This window comes from Diabrotica virgifera, chromosome 8 (assembly GCF_917563875.1).
Source record: "Diabrotica virgifera virgifera chromosome 8, PGI_DIABVI_V3a".
Taxonomy (NCBI): Eukaryota; Metazoa; Arthropoda; class Insecta; order Coleoptera; family Chrysomelidae; genus Diabrotica; species Diabrotica virgifera.
The window spans coordinates 228,108,069-228,124,987 of NC_065450.1; the positions used below are offsets into that span (position 1 = coordinate 228,108,069).

At 31.0% G+C, this 16,919-nt stretch overlaps 1 protein-coding gene across 3 annotated transcripts in view; it reads left to right on the plus strand.

The window, feature by feature from the left end:
* The window catches only part of LOC126890640 (uncharacterized), a 98,332-nt gene that overhangs the window by 48,386 nt on the left and 33,027 nt on the right, over window positions 1–16,919 (plus strand). For 2 of the 3 annotated variants that reach the window (XM_050659733.1, XM_050659731.1), the window contains exon 5: window positions 8,076–8,147. The exons of the other annotated variant lie outside the window; for it this stretch is intronic. In XM_050659733.1, coding sequence (XP_050515690.1) covers window positions 8,076–8,147 — 72 coding nt within the window. The remainder of the gene's footprint in view (window positions 1–8,075; window positions 8,148–16,919) is intronic. 3 annotated transcript variants of the gene reach the window in all.

Genomic DNA, 16,919 nt, shown 5'->3' on the forward strand with positions numbered 1-16,919 from the left:
GCTCCCTGAGACTACCCCGACTAGTACTGAAGGGAACCCAAATCACAGGTTCGGGTCCCACAGGCAGAGGGGATGAGCCCTGTCTTACCAGGGCGTCAGCCCGTTCGTTGCCTTCCATACCTGTGTGTCCCGGTACCCATACCTACCTAGCCCTGTGGTCAGAGCAACATCATCCAGGCTCTCTTCCACTCAAGAACCAGATTAGAACTGATCTTGGGCACTTCCAAAGCCCTGTCGGAGCAGATAGAGATGATCCTGCCTGAACAAGCCCTGTCTAATCTCTTGAACACATACCAGGATCGCAAAGATCTCGGCCTGAAAAACTGATGCATGAGAGCCGAGAGCCTGGCTAGACTCAGACACATGGTCTTAATAAGTGCCTCCGAGAAGACTGTAAACCTAACACTCCCCACAACAATCGGATGACCACCTCGAAAGAAACCATATTGATCTGGTAAAGATCTAGAGATGGATTGCATGGAGTTGAACCTACCCTGGGACCGATATCGGGTCTGATCATAATCCTCAATTCCTTGGTGGGAAAATTATGGCGAACTGGTAGTAAAGAGCTGTATTGTGACCTAAGAAACAGTTTTATTTTACTATCCAGTGTATGAAGACTATAAACAGTCTTGGTGATATTACACATCCTTGTCTCTCCTTTTTTTGTGCGATTTAAAGACATTTCATTGTTCATTATCCGTAAATATTTCTTTCTATAATGTATAATGTAAATCTTATTTATCCTTTGAAAAACTTGCCATTTTACGACATTAGAGACGTACTAACTTCATAAAATTAAAAAATATGTAAAATATTTCCCTTTTTCATTTTATTCGTTAATTTTTAATAGTATAAATTAATTAAAATCCTGTTTAAAAGAGGTGTATTTATATCAAAGAAGACCCCTTTTGGATTACATCACAGAACGGTTTCGGAAGAACAATTCCATCATCAGTGCTGCTTACAAGGTATACATGATTGATCTACATCGAAATATATGTGTATAAAGTATATCTAAAAATACAAAGTAACATTTTTGTATACAATAAAGTTATTTATTATATTATTTTATTTATGGGCCGGACAGCTCAGGCGGTAGGATGTCTGACTTCCACGCAGAAGGCCAAAAATCGAATCCCAGCATCGGCGACAACAGGTTTAGGAAATTCGAGATATTTAACATGTCCCATTTTTAAGGTGTTTCGTTAATTTTGCCGCTGTGTGTATTTTGGTGGCTCAAGAATGTATACCTGTAAACAGCACTGATGGTGGAATTGTTGTTCAGAAAACGTTCCGTGATATAGCCCGAAATGGTCTTTTTAATATAAATATAGCTTTTATAAAGGATTTTAATTAATTTTTGTGATTAATGGTATACAGGGTGTTTCATTAATAATTGTCCATATAGTAACTGGAGAAACCTTAACACAAAATACGAATATTTAATCCAAAACACTTAAATAAAATATTCTTCCTTACCAGAGCCTATTTTACTTCAAATCAGGCCCGAGGCAATACACAATTTTCGGGCCCCTAAATATGATTTCATAATAATAATAACTTTTTAAAATGAAATATTTATTTAATAGAAATATAGTTGCACCAGAAATTAAAATTTTTATTAACAAAAAATAAAATTTATATTTAAACAATTAAACATTGTTTAAATACAGTATGTCGCATTTAAAATGAAGACAGCTCTATATTTCGGCTATTAAATAAATGTAGATTTGCAGTTTTGCAGACACATACAGGTTGAAGATTCTTCTTCTTAAGGAGCAGTGCATTTCTGCGGAGGCGCCCACTGTCCACCGTACATTGTCTTCTCAGGTGAGATGATAGATAATCAGGATTAAATAATTCGGTTTTTATCAGCATTGCGAGGCATTTCATAGCTATGGATTCCTGTGCATCGGCAAATATTACGCAGCCATGACATCTATTCACGCTCCAGACCTCTTACTTTCAATTTTTCCTTCGAGTATCAGTTGCTGAAAAGTGTATCGTATTAGTTTTCGTGTATCATTTTTAGTTTTTTCGGTATTTGTAGTCAGGACCCTAAAATTCGTCTGTCCCGAGATGCATTTCGGGCCAGCCAATTTTAAGTTTTAGGATCCTGACTACAAATAATGAAAAAACTAAAAGTGTGAATTTTGTAATCACATTTGGTGTGTGGAGTTAGAATAATATTTGGAACATCTTTTTCAAATAACTTTTTCTATATTTTTAACGCGAAGCAAAAAATCGCAAATTTACCTTGCTTGGGGAGTCGTAGTAGGCCGCTTTTAACATTTAAATTTCAGCTGAGTATCTTGAAAAATGTGAACATTCAACCTGTATAACTGTGCAAAACTTCAAATCTGTATTTGTTTTGATAACCAAAATATAGGGCTCTCTTTATCTTAATTGCGACACACTGTATATATGTCATTTCCTTTTGTAAATAATTTGGTTGTTGAACCATAAAAGAATAGACCGATCTTGGACAAAAATTTAATGGTTGCTATTATTCGTTGAAGAAGGTTTCTCCAATGTTCCTTTTCTTCTAAGTAACTTTTTTCCATTAATGTTACAATTTGTCCTGAGTACTACTTCTCTTGACTACACACCAATTGATGAAATATTTTTAGGAGATCGCTCATGTTGAATAACTGTCCTATTGATATTTTTCCAGTCATTATACCCATCGAAGGTTAGAAAAACAATAATTTTCGTGGAAATAAGTTTACAAACGTAACAGTGAACACTAGACCACGGTAACAAGACAAAAATACATAATATACCCTGTTCGTGACACTTCAACATGCCAGGGTACTGAATCGTTTTTCGACAGGTAACACCTGTAAGAAGAAATTGTAACTATTTCCTGCGTAGAATCTGGCGGCCATTTTTATTTATAAACAATTTAGTGTTAAAAAACAGCCTTTTTATAATTGCGAAAAAAGGTTGAAATTTCAAAAAAATTAATTTCGCAATAACTATTGTAAAAATAAGTATAGATCTTTGAACTTTTTGTCAAATAAGGGTTCTTTGGTGCTTAATATGTGACAAAAATTTCAAAGCGATTCATTCAATTGTTTAAATTTTATTCAAATTGTTTATCCCAGAGAGCTTTTTTTGCAATAACATAAGTCAGAAAAAAATAATGTTAAAACTTTCCAATTGGTTTAAAAAAAGTGAATAAAAAATGCATTTATTAGTAATAAATAATTTCGCAAAAGTATCGTCAATTTTTCTTTTTTTGAATCCTTTAAACTTTTTGAATAAATTTTTTCAAAAAAATCTATTTTTTACCGTTTTTTAGGTGCATAACTACCACGTAATGTTATTTATATGATAATTGATGAAAAATTGTAATAAATATATATAATGTATTATACACTGGGGTACAAAATTAACCGGACGCCTTAAAAATGGGTCATTTTTGATATCTGGAATTTCCTAAACCTGTTGTCCGATTTAAGTGATTTTTTTAATATAATATAGCCTTATTCTTTAACAATATCGCTGTAATAGTATTGTTGCTAAACAGTTAAATTTTCATTGTATACCGGGTGTACCAATCAAACTGTGTTTTTTTTTTCTAAAAGTTCGCATCACCCTGTGGAACATTCTAGCATTTATAAAATACTGAAATTAAATTCCAACTATAGCCTCATGTTTTTTCAACATTTTGTTTTTTGATTCATTCGCTTACATTGGACCATAAAAAAGTTAGGTACTTTAACAACTAGCCATGTTTTTCATCAATACAGGGTGTTTTAAATAAGTATGGCCAACTTTAAGGGGAAATTCTGCATAAAAAATAATGACAGTTTGCTTTATAAACGGTATGTCCGAAAATGCTTCGTTTCCGAGATAGAGGGTGTTGAAATTTTTATTAGAAAATGACGATCTATTTATTGCTTTAAAACCGGTTGAGATATGCAAATGAAATTTGGTCGGTTTTAAGACGTACTTATTGCACATTTTTTGACATACAATTAAGCATTTAATATTCACCATTGGCGCGCATACGGGTAATACAACCGCTCATATTACCCGTATTGTATGTCAAAAAATGTACAATAACTACGTCTTAAAACCCACCAAATTTCATTTGCATATCTCAAGCGGTGTTAAAGCAATAAATAAATCGTCAGTTTGTAAGAAAAATTTCAACACCCTCTATCTCAGAAACGATGCATTTGCGGACATAGGTTTATAAAGCAAACTGTCATTATTTTTTCATGTAGAATTACCCCTTGAAGTTTGCCACACTTGTTTAAAAACACCTTGTATTCATGAAAAACATGGCTAATTGTTAAAGTACCTAATTTTTTTATGGTCCAACATAAGCGAATGAATAAAAAAACAAAATGTTGAGAAAACATGAATCTATAGTAGGGTTTTAATTTCAGTATTTTATAAATGCTAAAATATTTTACAGGGTGATGCGAAGTTTGAGAAAAAAAAAACAGTGTAATTGGTACACCCGGTATACAATGAGAATTTACCCGTTTAGTAACAATATTATTATAGCGATATTTTTAACAAATCAGGCTATAACATATTAAAAAATCATTTAAATCGGACAACAGGTTTAGTAAATTCGAGACATCAAAAATGACCCATTTTTAAGGTGTCCGGATAATTTTGCACCCCAGTGTATAAAAAAAATAAAAAGTTTATAAGGAAAATTGAACATACTTTTGCATAATTATTTATTACCAATAAATGCACTTTTTTAAACCAATTTGAAAGTTTAGCTCATGCTCTTTCATTTGACACATGTAGAATGGTCCTAACATTATTTTTTTCTGACTTATATTATTGCAAAAAAAGCTCTCTGGGATAAACAATTTGAATAAAATTTAAACAATTAAACGAATCGCTTTGAAATTTTTGTCACATATTAAGCACCAAAGACCCCTCATTTTACAAAAATTTCAAAGCTCTATACTGATTTTTACAATAGTTATTAAATAATTTTTTATTTTGAAATTTTGACCTTTTTTCGCAATTATATTAACAATAAATGAGTGCATTAAACTTTGTTATACACCATTTTAAAGCTTTTTCCATTCTCTCGAAGATGTTTGTACTAAGAAAAACATAGGTCATACTATTTTCCATTAATTTGCAAGAAAAGAAAAAATATTGTTTTTTGACACTAAATTGTTTATAAATAAAAATGTCCGCCAGATCTTACGCAGGAAATAGTTACAATTTGTTCTTACAGTTATTACCTGTCGAAAAAACGCTTCAGTATCTTGGCTGTTGAAGTATCATGAAAAAAACCTTATTACCCTGGACTACACGGCTATATTTGGGACTGTAGGTACACTAACTACTCGCAAAGAAATTTTTCCCCTTTAGCTTTCAATTTATAAAAAATTGCACTTTGAAAATGTCTGGTTTTTTTTATAATCCAGTTGTGTAATACATTCACTAATTTTATCAATATATTGATTCGGTCGATTTTATTTATAAGATATTTTTGAAATGATTTGAAAAGATTTAAACGTTTTCACATTGTCGTTTTTTATAGGAGATGACGGAGATGTATTTGTGGCAGGTGATTTCCAGTTCGTGAAATGAAAGAATTTTGAAAATTTATTTTGTTATTGCAATAAATTTTTTTTGTGTGATCCTTCCAGGCCCCATTTAATGCGGGCCCGAGGCAGGTGCCTCAGGGGCCTAGTGGTAAAATAGGCCCTGTTCCTTATCGAGATACAGTGTGTTTTATTACAAATGTGTTTTATTACAAATGTTCTAAAATGATTTTAGCCCATTGTTAAAGCACCTTTTAATATTTTTTGTTCAAACTTGACACACAATTTACACATGTTAGGATACTTTAACTAGTGTTAAAAGATAGTTTTCCGCTGTTACCAGAGGCGTGCCGTAGGGATATATACTTCATTTTCGCCCCTTTTCCCTCTCACAATCTACGCCACTGTCGTAATAATTATTTCAGCATGTTTGTTTGATTCCTTGTTACTTTTTACATAAATATCATCATTTTGTGTCTCATTGTGATAAAGTAAGTAGTTTTCAAGTTATTTGCGTTTAAAGATAATGGATTCCATAAGATTACAAGTCGGAAAAATGAAAGAATACCCATAAACGAACATATAAAACACGCTGTATTTTCCTGTCACCGTGTCACAAAGAAAATTGACTAGCGCAAGTTCATGTAATAATAATTATTACATGTATTTGCGCTGGTCAATTTTTTGTGTGACACAGTGACAGGAAATACAGCGTGTTTTATATGTTCGTTCATGGGTATTCTTTCATTTTTCCTACTGCATGTATTTTAAACTACATTCAATAAGATTATGTGTCTAAAATACATAATTTTATTGAATCCATTACATTAAAACGCAAATAACTTGAAAACTACTTACTCTATCGCATTTTGACAAAAGGATTATATTTACGTAAAAAGTAACGAAAAATCAAAAAAACATGCTGAAATGACTTACGACAGTGGCGTAGATTGTAAGGGGGGAAATGGGCTAAAAGGAAGTATATATACCTACAGCACGCCTCTGGTAACAGCGGAAAACTACCTTTCAACACTAGTTAAAGTATCCTAACATGTGTAAACTGTGTGTCAAGTTTGAACAAAAAAAAGAATGTGTGTACTTTGTACGCACGTAAGAAGTTATACTTCTATTATATGATTATATGATTATAAACGAAATTAATATACTTTTTATTTATATTTTATTTAAATATTAAATTAATTTATACTTACTACTTCTCAAACATTTTTATTAAAACAGTGCCAAAAATTAAAATAATAAAAAAATAAAACACACACAAACACACTAAAAATGCCACAAATGATTTCTGAACATTAATTGTCGGAAAATTTTTTAACTAAATACGTATTTTCTGAAAATAAAATTATATAATAAATATACTTACAATCATAAAATGTATAAAAAAAAAATAAAAAAATAAAAGTTTCTATTGGGATTCGAACCAACTTACCACGCGGCTGGTATTTGCGTTGTATTGGGATTCTCTCGCATTAAAACTGCGCCACAGAGACAGCTTGTCATTATGTGCGAAGATCGTCTAACTAAACAGATTAACCTTTTGACATTTTTAACTTATGTAAATTAAATTATTTTGATTTTGAATTGAAATGATTTAGAATTGAAAAAATACAACAAAACATAGAGTAAGAAGACAATATATTATGTAAATATAAATATAAATTATGTAAATAAAAGTATTACATACTACTTATGTATTTTGGTAGGTTCAAGGTAGGTATCAGAGCCCGTATAACGACTAATAAATTTCGCAATCACTTGCGTCGTGCAAAGTGGCTATGTTCAAATATCATAACAAAATTTGATCAACTATTTATAAAACACTTACCAGTGAAAGATTCTTTAGCTTTGAATAAGCGAGATCTGCGGCACTCATACTAGGCACACTTTGATGAGCTTTCACATTGGCATGAAACAATCATCTCTTCTATGTAAATAAGTCCAAAAATATAATATGAAAACTATTTAAAAAGGCAGTATAACCATTAACTAACTTTTTGTTTGTTGTTTCTCTTCCTACAAATTTTAAAACGCAACAAGCATACATTATAACCAAACGCAGTCCCACAGCTGTGCCACAGCTGCCATATTGGATAATTTTTGTCATGTCATTTGAACATCCAATCAGAACAAAGTTATAATGCGCATGCGCCCGGTCGCTAGGTTTTCCCATATAAAATTTCACCGTCATTACGCCCGTAAAGAAGTATAACTTCAAAAATATTAAGAGATGCCTTAACAATGGGCTAAAATCATTTTAGAACATTTGTAATAAAACACTCTGTATCTCGGTAAGGAAGAATATTTTATTTAAGTATTTTGGGTTAAATGTTCGTATTTTGTGCTAAGGTTTCTCCAGTTACTATATGGACAATTGTTAATGAAACACCCTGTATAGCCGACTAGAGGAAATTATTTTTCCTTGTGGTTTTCTTATTTTTGATGTTGTGTATGTGAAATAAAACTGAAGACATGCTAATTTTGACGAGTTTATAACCCTTATCCTATTATTTTGTGAAGCTTGCACAAGGACAAATTTGGAAAACCAAAAAGATTGAACCAGGAACAACTAGAAAGTATTAGATTAAATGGGTACGTTCGATTGACTGTGGACTGACTGTCTATCTAAATCTACTTTTTCTGCAGAACGTTTTGTTACAACATATTTTTTTTTTATCTTTCGATTATTTGGCGTGTTTTTTTGTGACTTTATTAAATAACGATTTGTGCTAAAACATCAAAATCGACTGATACTAACGATAGTTTATGTTTTTCTATTTGCATGTAAAGAGGCAGATAAAGGGAACCACCCGTTAAAATAACCAAAATGCCCTCGTTCCAAGAATTAAATTTTTTTCATTTTTTACGTCATTGTTTCGTTATTATTTTTTTAGGTGAGAGTCAATAATTTTAAAATTTCAAAAAATTCACAGGTATAGTTAAGATTTAAAAAACATATCTATTTTTATGGACCCGTAGATGGAGTATACATAATCTAAAAATGTATTTTTTTTTTCGAAAAAAGCGTTAACTTTTTTTTTGCTGGTTGTTGCAGCTCTAATTTTTTTATTTTGTGTATTTTATCAAAAACTATATTTCTGAATTTTCCAGGTATTTCCGTAAGGTGCCTCACTTTCAAAAACTGGTTTCATGAGGTTTTTTGGGATATTCTTCATTTTATAGACTAAAGTTGTCTTATTTGTATTCACATAGAATGTAAAAAAAAATTAAACTGATTCAAGTTGTATCGCTCGCAATAAATAAGATTCACTTCGCAAAAACTTTTAAAAACCTTGAAAAATAAAGGTTTTTTGGGGTTTAAAGGTGTTCCGCTCAATTTTTGAATATCCTGAAGGACTCCTTATTTCAATAGGGAACTTGCACATTTTTTAATTACATAATAATGTTCAGTTTTGTATAAAAATGAGATTCACTCTTTATAAGACCGGTTGATAAATCTGAACTGATTCAGACAATCAATAATATCAAAAGCAAATCTTCCTGTAGTACCGATGGACTATCCATAAAAATTTTCTCAAATCTCCCAGACAGTGTGTTGGGAGAGTACCTTAATCTAGTTTAAATATCAGCAAGATCTAATTGCAATATTTATAACCTAATGTATATCAATAAATTACCATATTCTAGCTTAAATATCAACAAAATTTCAATAAACATTACCCCCTCTATAATGTATACCAATAAATTACCTTAATCTAGTTTAAATATCAGCAAGATCTTATCTCTCTAATTAATGATTCTTTTGAGAAAGGTAAATTTCCAGAGTGCCTAAAGACGGCCATCATTATTTCTCTTCATAAGGGTGGTGAAAAATCAAATGCCTGCAATTATAGACCTATTGCATTACTACCGGTACTCTCCAAAATTATTGAGAGACTCATAAAAGCACGACTTATGTCCTTTCTCGTTGATAACAATATTTTATCACAAAATCAGTTCGGCTTTTTAAATAATAAATGTACCACAGATGCCATGTTTTCTGTACTACATGAGGTTTATCAAGCATTAAACAATAATCTGCACACTGCCACTGTTTTTTGTGATTATGCCAAAGCTTTTGATTGTGTGAATCACGACATTTTGATAAAAAACTAGATTTCTACGGAATTCGAGGTATTTCTTCGAACTGGTTTCAATCTTACTTGGATAATAGGAAACAACTGGTTAGAGCAAATGATACAGACTCTAGTCTCAAAAATGTTGTATGTGGGGTACCACAAGGTTCAGTATTGGGTCCTCTACTTTTCCTTATCTTTATTAATGACATCACTAGCTTAAAAATCGATGGAAAAGTTTTTCTTTTTGCTGATGATACCAGTATCACTTGGAGCAACTCAAATATCGCAACTCTTCATGCTACTATAACTTCTGATCTACTTACAATAAAATTTTGGTCCGATTCAAATTTACTCTCTTTTAACGTAGATAAAACAGTAGCATTGTCCTATAAAGGAGCTCTTCAACCCTTACCTCTTCATAACAGCCAGATCAGTATCGTTGATTCTGTAAAGTTTCTTGGTATTTTTTTAGATAGCAATCTGAAATGGTCCCTTCATATTGATGTGTTAAGCAAGAAACTATCCTCAGCTTGCTTTGCAATAAGATCTGTTTCGAAGGAAATGAATTTAGCCTCTTCCAAAATAACATATTTTTCTTTGTTCGAGTCACATCTTCGATATGGTCCCCCTTTTTAAGGTTCTGGTACGGCTGCCCAGACTGATGTTGTTTTTAAATTACAAAAAAGAGCAATAAGATATCTGTTTGGCCTCAGAAGAACAACACATTGCAGAAACTACTTCAAAGATCACAGGATTCTAACACTACCTTCTTTATATATTTTAGAGACTGTTTGCTTAATTCGTAAACATCTACATGTCTTTCCAGCAAGACCTAGACATGACTATTCCACCAGAAATTCTACCTTTGACATCTATTTACCGATCCCGTCCAGTGAGTTAGTAAAGAAATCTATATTATATTCTGCAAAAAAAACTTTACAACCATCTCCCTCTACAACTTAAATCTGCAACATCTTTCCCCAAGTTCCGTAAAATGACAAAGCCTATTTATCTGAAAGACCATATTATTCAACAGCAGAGTTTCTTAACCAATAACTAAGAAAGTACAGTATTCTTATTTATAAGTATAATCTTAATCTATATTTGAGTGTCATATGCAGCAGCTTAACTTAACTTATTAAATTTCTTAAGGTAGAATATGCAATTTGCAATTTTTTTTTAAATTTTGCAATAGATTGTTACTGTTTTTTTTTGTTTCTCTTCATTATTTTTATTTATATAGACGATTTATATCATTTTAGTAAATTGTATTTGTTATTTGTTATTGTTCTTATTTATGATTCTTGTAAGCTTTGTCTATAAAATTGTTAAATTTTTCATGACAATAAAGCATATTTCTATTTCTATCTATTTCTATTACAAAATTTTACGCTTCAAAACCTCATAATAACTTAGAAGTACAAATTTAAAGTCTTCTGTATTTTAAAATAGTTCAAACCACCCGTGACGTCACACAGTTTAACTATATGGTTCCGTTTTTGGTTATAATTAGGTATATTCTTCTTCTTATTCTTCTTCTTCTTCTTCTTCTTCTTCTTCTTCTTCTTCTTCTTCTTCTTCTTCTTTTCTTCTTCTTCTTCTTCTTCTTCTTCTTCTTCGTTAGTTTATTGGCCTCCACCTACTTGGGTATACCTCGTCGCGGAATAAAGGAAAAATATTTATATTCTATTAACATTTATCGTATATGTCATTGTAATAATATATACCAGTTTGTTGAGATTGGAGTTTGATATAGTTATTGAAGGAATGGAAAGAAGGTTTACTACGGAAAATAAAACCATTTTGTAAAAGTACAAGTTTTCTATGAATAGTTCAAACGATCATAAACACTTGTAACGTCACATAACTGTATTTTCTACTGACGTTTATAACGTCTAATTTATAATTCTGTTTACTTTGTTGAAAGAATGTAAACATATAAACGGATGACGTCACGACACGTTTTGAGCTGGCTGGTATAATTTGAATTTTTAACCGTCTTTAGGGGCCAAACGAAAGCCAAACAAAACTTTTTTATCTTTGATACATGTTTTAAATTATGTTCTGTTGTGATTTATAACATTTTTTTCGAATTTAAAATTTTATGCAAGTTCCCTATTTATATAAATATAACCTATAAAAAGAAGTTTAAAAATATTCTGAAGAATATACGATGCTTGGATTAAGGTGCTTGTGTGAAAATACATGCAATTTAAAGAAGAAAAAAAATGCAAAAATCATTATCAGATAACGAATAACCATGAAAATTTAAGCGCCGGGAATAAACGTTTATGTGCTTGATTTTATGATGCCTGTTATGATTTTGTTAATATAGTAATAAACATTTTACTTACAAAAGAGGCACTAAAAGGAAACAAGCAACTCTGTACTGTTCTGCGCTGATTCAGAACCTGATATAAATAAACAGAGCGTCAAAAGTTAGGTATATTGCTAGTATCAAATACATTAGACTGTAATACATACAACTCCTGACTTTTCCCATTAATTTTACGGCAGCAAACAATATAGCGCCATCTAGTGGTCTGCGTTGATAACCACAAACTATGCATTTAAAAGAAAGGTATTTTTATACGATTAAATCAAAATACAAATTTAGTTGTGAGCTATTTTCTTTAATTTTATATTGTTACTTTTTAATTTACATAATGTTTGCTTTTTACTATCGTTAATTTTATTTACATAAGCTTTTATTAAAAACTTAAACTATTTATCTATAAAAGTTTTGTGACAATTTGTACATACATTTTGGAGAGTTTCTTGTAAGTAACATCTTAATTTTAATTTATATTTAACGTTTTCAACACTCTCTTGTGTATAATTTTGAAATTACCTTCTTCTTCTCGTTGTCCTTATGCCCTATAAGAGCGTCGGACCTGAAATTACCTTTTAAATATAATCATTAATTTTATCTGCAGCTCCCTTTATAAGTTATACCTAAATTTCACACTATCAGCTTATTTAGCCCTAATAATAGAGAATAAATTTTCTATACAGTCTTGGATTAGCCTTCTTGTCAAAAGAAATTGCAGCTAAACACCCTGTCATCGGGGTGAATGTGAACAAAGTAATATATTTATTATTAGTTAATTTTGTTGCCGTCCTAGGCATTTGCTGATAATCCATTTTACAGAACCTATATTATAAGACATTTTGTGTAAAAGTACAAACACAATTTAGAAAAATTATCTCGTTATCCAAAAATTAATAAAATTAAATTTGAATGTTTACGTCAAATTTTACGTTGTCAAAACGTAGTTCAACTCAAGCCGACAGAGGCGCTAGTGGCAACGTGCTTCCAGGTTTCTGTGGGAATTGGATGTATTACAGTCTAATGTATTTGCTAGTATTCAAATAAAATATTTGTCATTTTTTGGATACATTCTGAAACAAATTCGGTAAATGGTCTAACCAGTAAAACAATATTTTTTCCAAACATTATTAAGTATTAAAATAAACAAAGCAACTTATCTGAATAAAAGGATTGACATATCTGTCGCTTCGGTAAATTTGCCTTGTTAATTTTAATAAAACAGTCATCAATGCCTTTTTACATGGATTTTTACTATAATAGATGGATGTATAAAATATTGAATATAAGTGTAGTGATATTAGTTATCAGCCGATTTTTTAAAACAAATTTGTAATAAAAGCCATAATATTTTGCTGAAGTGTTATTTATAATTTGTTAAAAATTGTATATATTTTGAGTTTTTGAATTATTTTTTCAATATTCAAATGGAAATTTATCTTCTATGAAGTTTTTGGTGTTTCAATATTACCACAATATATCAGTCAAAAATTTCTTCACCCATTATTTCAATTATTACTATTAACAACATAAGATATGCAGATGACACCATGATTATCGCAAGCTCTGCTGAACAAATCCAACAAAACAAGCAATTCCTAAGAAAAATATGGACTAAAAATAAAAAAAGACTAAATATATGATAATAACATAATATACAGTGAGGACGTTTGAGTTGGAATACATTAATTATCCCGAGAACGGGAAAATTTGTAGAGAAATCCTGAGACAGGTCGATTTTATTTTTAAATTATGACTTTTGGCATATATATCATACTAGTGACGTCATCCATCCGGACGTGATGACGTAACCGATGATTTTTTAAATGAGAGTAGAGGTTGTATGATAGCTCATTTGAAAGGTCATTTAATTCTCTATTCAGTAATATAAACGTTAATATAATTAAAAGACTAAGTTTTCACTCTAATGGTATATAGCATATCCCACCAGAATGAAAACAATGGGAACCTTCTCTGGTTACACCTCCGAGGCTTCTACAATTTGCAAGCCATACGGTTTCATTCTGGTGGGATATGCTATATACCATTAGAGTGAAAACTTAGTCTTTTGCTAGCAGTTGCCGCTAGGGCATCTATGCCATTTCGTTCGTTGCAATTCGGGACTGCACGCTGGGGTTTGTTTTGGTTGGATCAGGGAGAGCAGCATATGTGCCTCCTGATGAGAGACTAATAAGTTTCGAAACCGGTAGAGGTGCTTGCAGCACTCTCTGATTGGACTGGAATATGGTTCGGCTGTATTTTCGTTTTGCAACGAAATTGAAAATGGTTATTCATTTTTTTTTTGTTAATATAATTATTTATACAGGGTGTCCAAAAAATTAATTTTGAATTAAATTAATTGAGACAAAAAGAAGAATGTATGTAATTCATTGAATTCAAAATACATTTTAGTGCTGTCAGAAAACAGAAAGAAATATTTATTTGATAAATAAATATGGTTTTCGGCTTAATTCAATATTAAAGTTGCCAACCACCTGTCTCTGAGTAGTTTGAACATTGAATTTAAGCGAAAAGCAATGTTTATTTGTCAAATAAACATTTTTACCCGTTTTCTGACAGCAGTAAAATGTATTTTGAATTAAATAAATTGCTTTCATTCTTTTTGTGTCAATTAATTTAATAAAAAAAATATTTTTTTGGCCATCCTGTATAAATAATGAGATTATTGTTTATATTACTGAATAGAGAATTGAATATCCTCTCAAATGAGCTATCACACAACCCCTACTCCCATTTAAAAAAATTATCGATTACGTCATCACGCCCAGACGGATGACGTCACTAGTATGATACATATATATGCCTAAAAGTCATAATTTCAAAATAAAAATCGACTTGCCACAGAATTTTTGTCGCAAATTCATCCGTTCTCGAGATAATGAATTTATTCCAAATCAAACGTCCTCACTGTATAATGTCCGGTTTGATAATAAAAAAGAAAACAAATATACAAGTAAACAAATATTTGGCAAATGTACCTATATAATGGGTTGATAAATACATATAACTGGGTACCTGGATTTCAAAAAATAATGATCAAACAACAGAAAAATGAAAACAATTCTTTGCAACAAAGACCTTAGACTGGAACTGAAAGCTGTAGAGATGTTACGTGCTTTCATTACTATGGAGTTGAAAACTAGACACTGAAGCAAAAACACATAAATAAGATACAGTCATTTGAAATGTGGCGTTACAGCAGGATGCTTAGAATATCACGGATGCAGAAGAAATCGATCAAGTCTTGCGATAAATGGACAAACAATACGAAATAATACACACTATAAAAATAAGAAAGTTCCAATATCTGGGACACGTAATGAGGGTACAGCGATATAAAATGCTAAGACAGATAATACAGGGAAAGATAAGAGGAAGAAGGAGAGTATCATGGTTGAAAAATTTAAGGGACTGGTTTAAATGCAGTAGTATGCAGAATAATGGTAGATAGAGTAAGGAGAGTGATGATGATAGCCAACCTCTGATTGGGAGACGGAACTTCAAAAAGAAGAAGAAGTACTTGTTAACATTTTTTTGGATCTTTAATGAAGGACGAAATGTTGACTTTTGTCTCTTCTTCAATATCACCAATATCATCTAATTTTTCACATTTTGGAAACAGACTATTTCCAAATAGTCTGTTTGAATATATTTTAAATATATCCTTATACTCTTTCAATCATTCGATAAAAATAGAATCAAAAACTCACAATAGAATTCATATTTTCGTAAATTTCATCGGCAAAAACCATCATCGAGCTTTCCAAGTATTTAAAACAATGTAAAAATAACTTTAAAACTTGTAAAACAATAAATTATTGTTGGTTTCTTTGTACATTTAACGTTTTTATTTTACGTTGTTTTAGTTTGAGTTTTTTTCCTATTTTTAGCTTATTTGCAATCTTTCTAATCGTAACTTTAGCAATCTGTGTGAAAATTCTGTGCAAGTTTTACTGTTTGACAACTAGTGCTGTCAATGAGGGTATTGGCTCCGAATTCAGTCCTAATGCATATATTTACTTGATATTTTCAAAGTAGGGAATAGCTCAAGAAAAAAGTCTACTGTATGCCAAAATACTATTTTATCTTGGGGTGCATCTAACTAAAACTTATTTTATAACTTAAAAACTATTTACTAACGAAAAAACTAAAACATTTTTGTAGCTTATAAAAAATCAAAAAGATTCGGTTTTTCATAAATCTTCTAGTTCTAGTACAAAGACATATTATGGTAGGCGAAATATTTTTTTTGTGCATGCTGAAATCGGTCTATTCAAACTGAAATAACAAAAAAAAATGGTCGATTTTACGGGTATAAGGTCGATAATCCTTTTTGTAGTACTTGACAAGACCTTTAAAATAAGCACAGGTAAACGTCGATTACATTTGAACAAAGCGAGATACGGTGCAAAAAATATTGATGACTCATATTTTAAGAAAAAATGAAAAATATATTTAACCAAGCATCCACTAGAATTTAAATACATCGTTTTCCTTCTACAATACCTTTTATTCTAGTGTTGTTTCTATGTTCAAAAAGTTGGACTGGTTTAAAATCCATGGTTTTTGAAAAAACGGGATCCAATTATAGAGCGCATTTTTAAATTTTCTTACAAATCTGCCTTTGTCTTCATGTAACTCGAAAATAATAAGAGATACGAAAAAAAGATTCAGTACAAAATGTAGGGTTTTTTAAGAAACATTTTGTTTGTATTTCATTACTGTAGTATAATAACTGTCGGGGATATCACTACGTTATGGTCTAAGAGCTAGCAACGTTTTCGAGAAATCATTTTAAGACGGCTGATCCTTTCATATATTGTTCCCTATGCTTCCTCGAACATCGTACCGGCCATCTGGCTGCTGATACAGGTTGCGTTCATTACTGCGCAGCACACCTGTACAGGTAAACACAAAATCAGGGTGATTGATTAG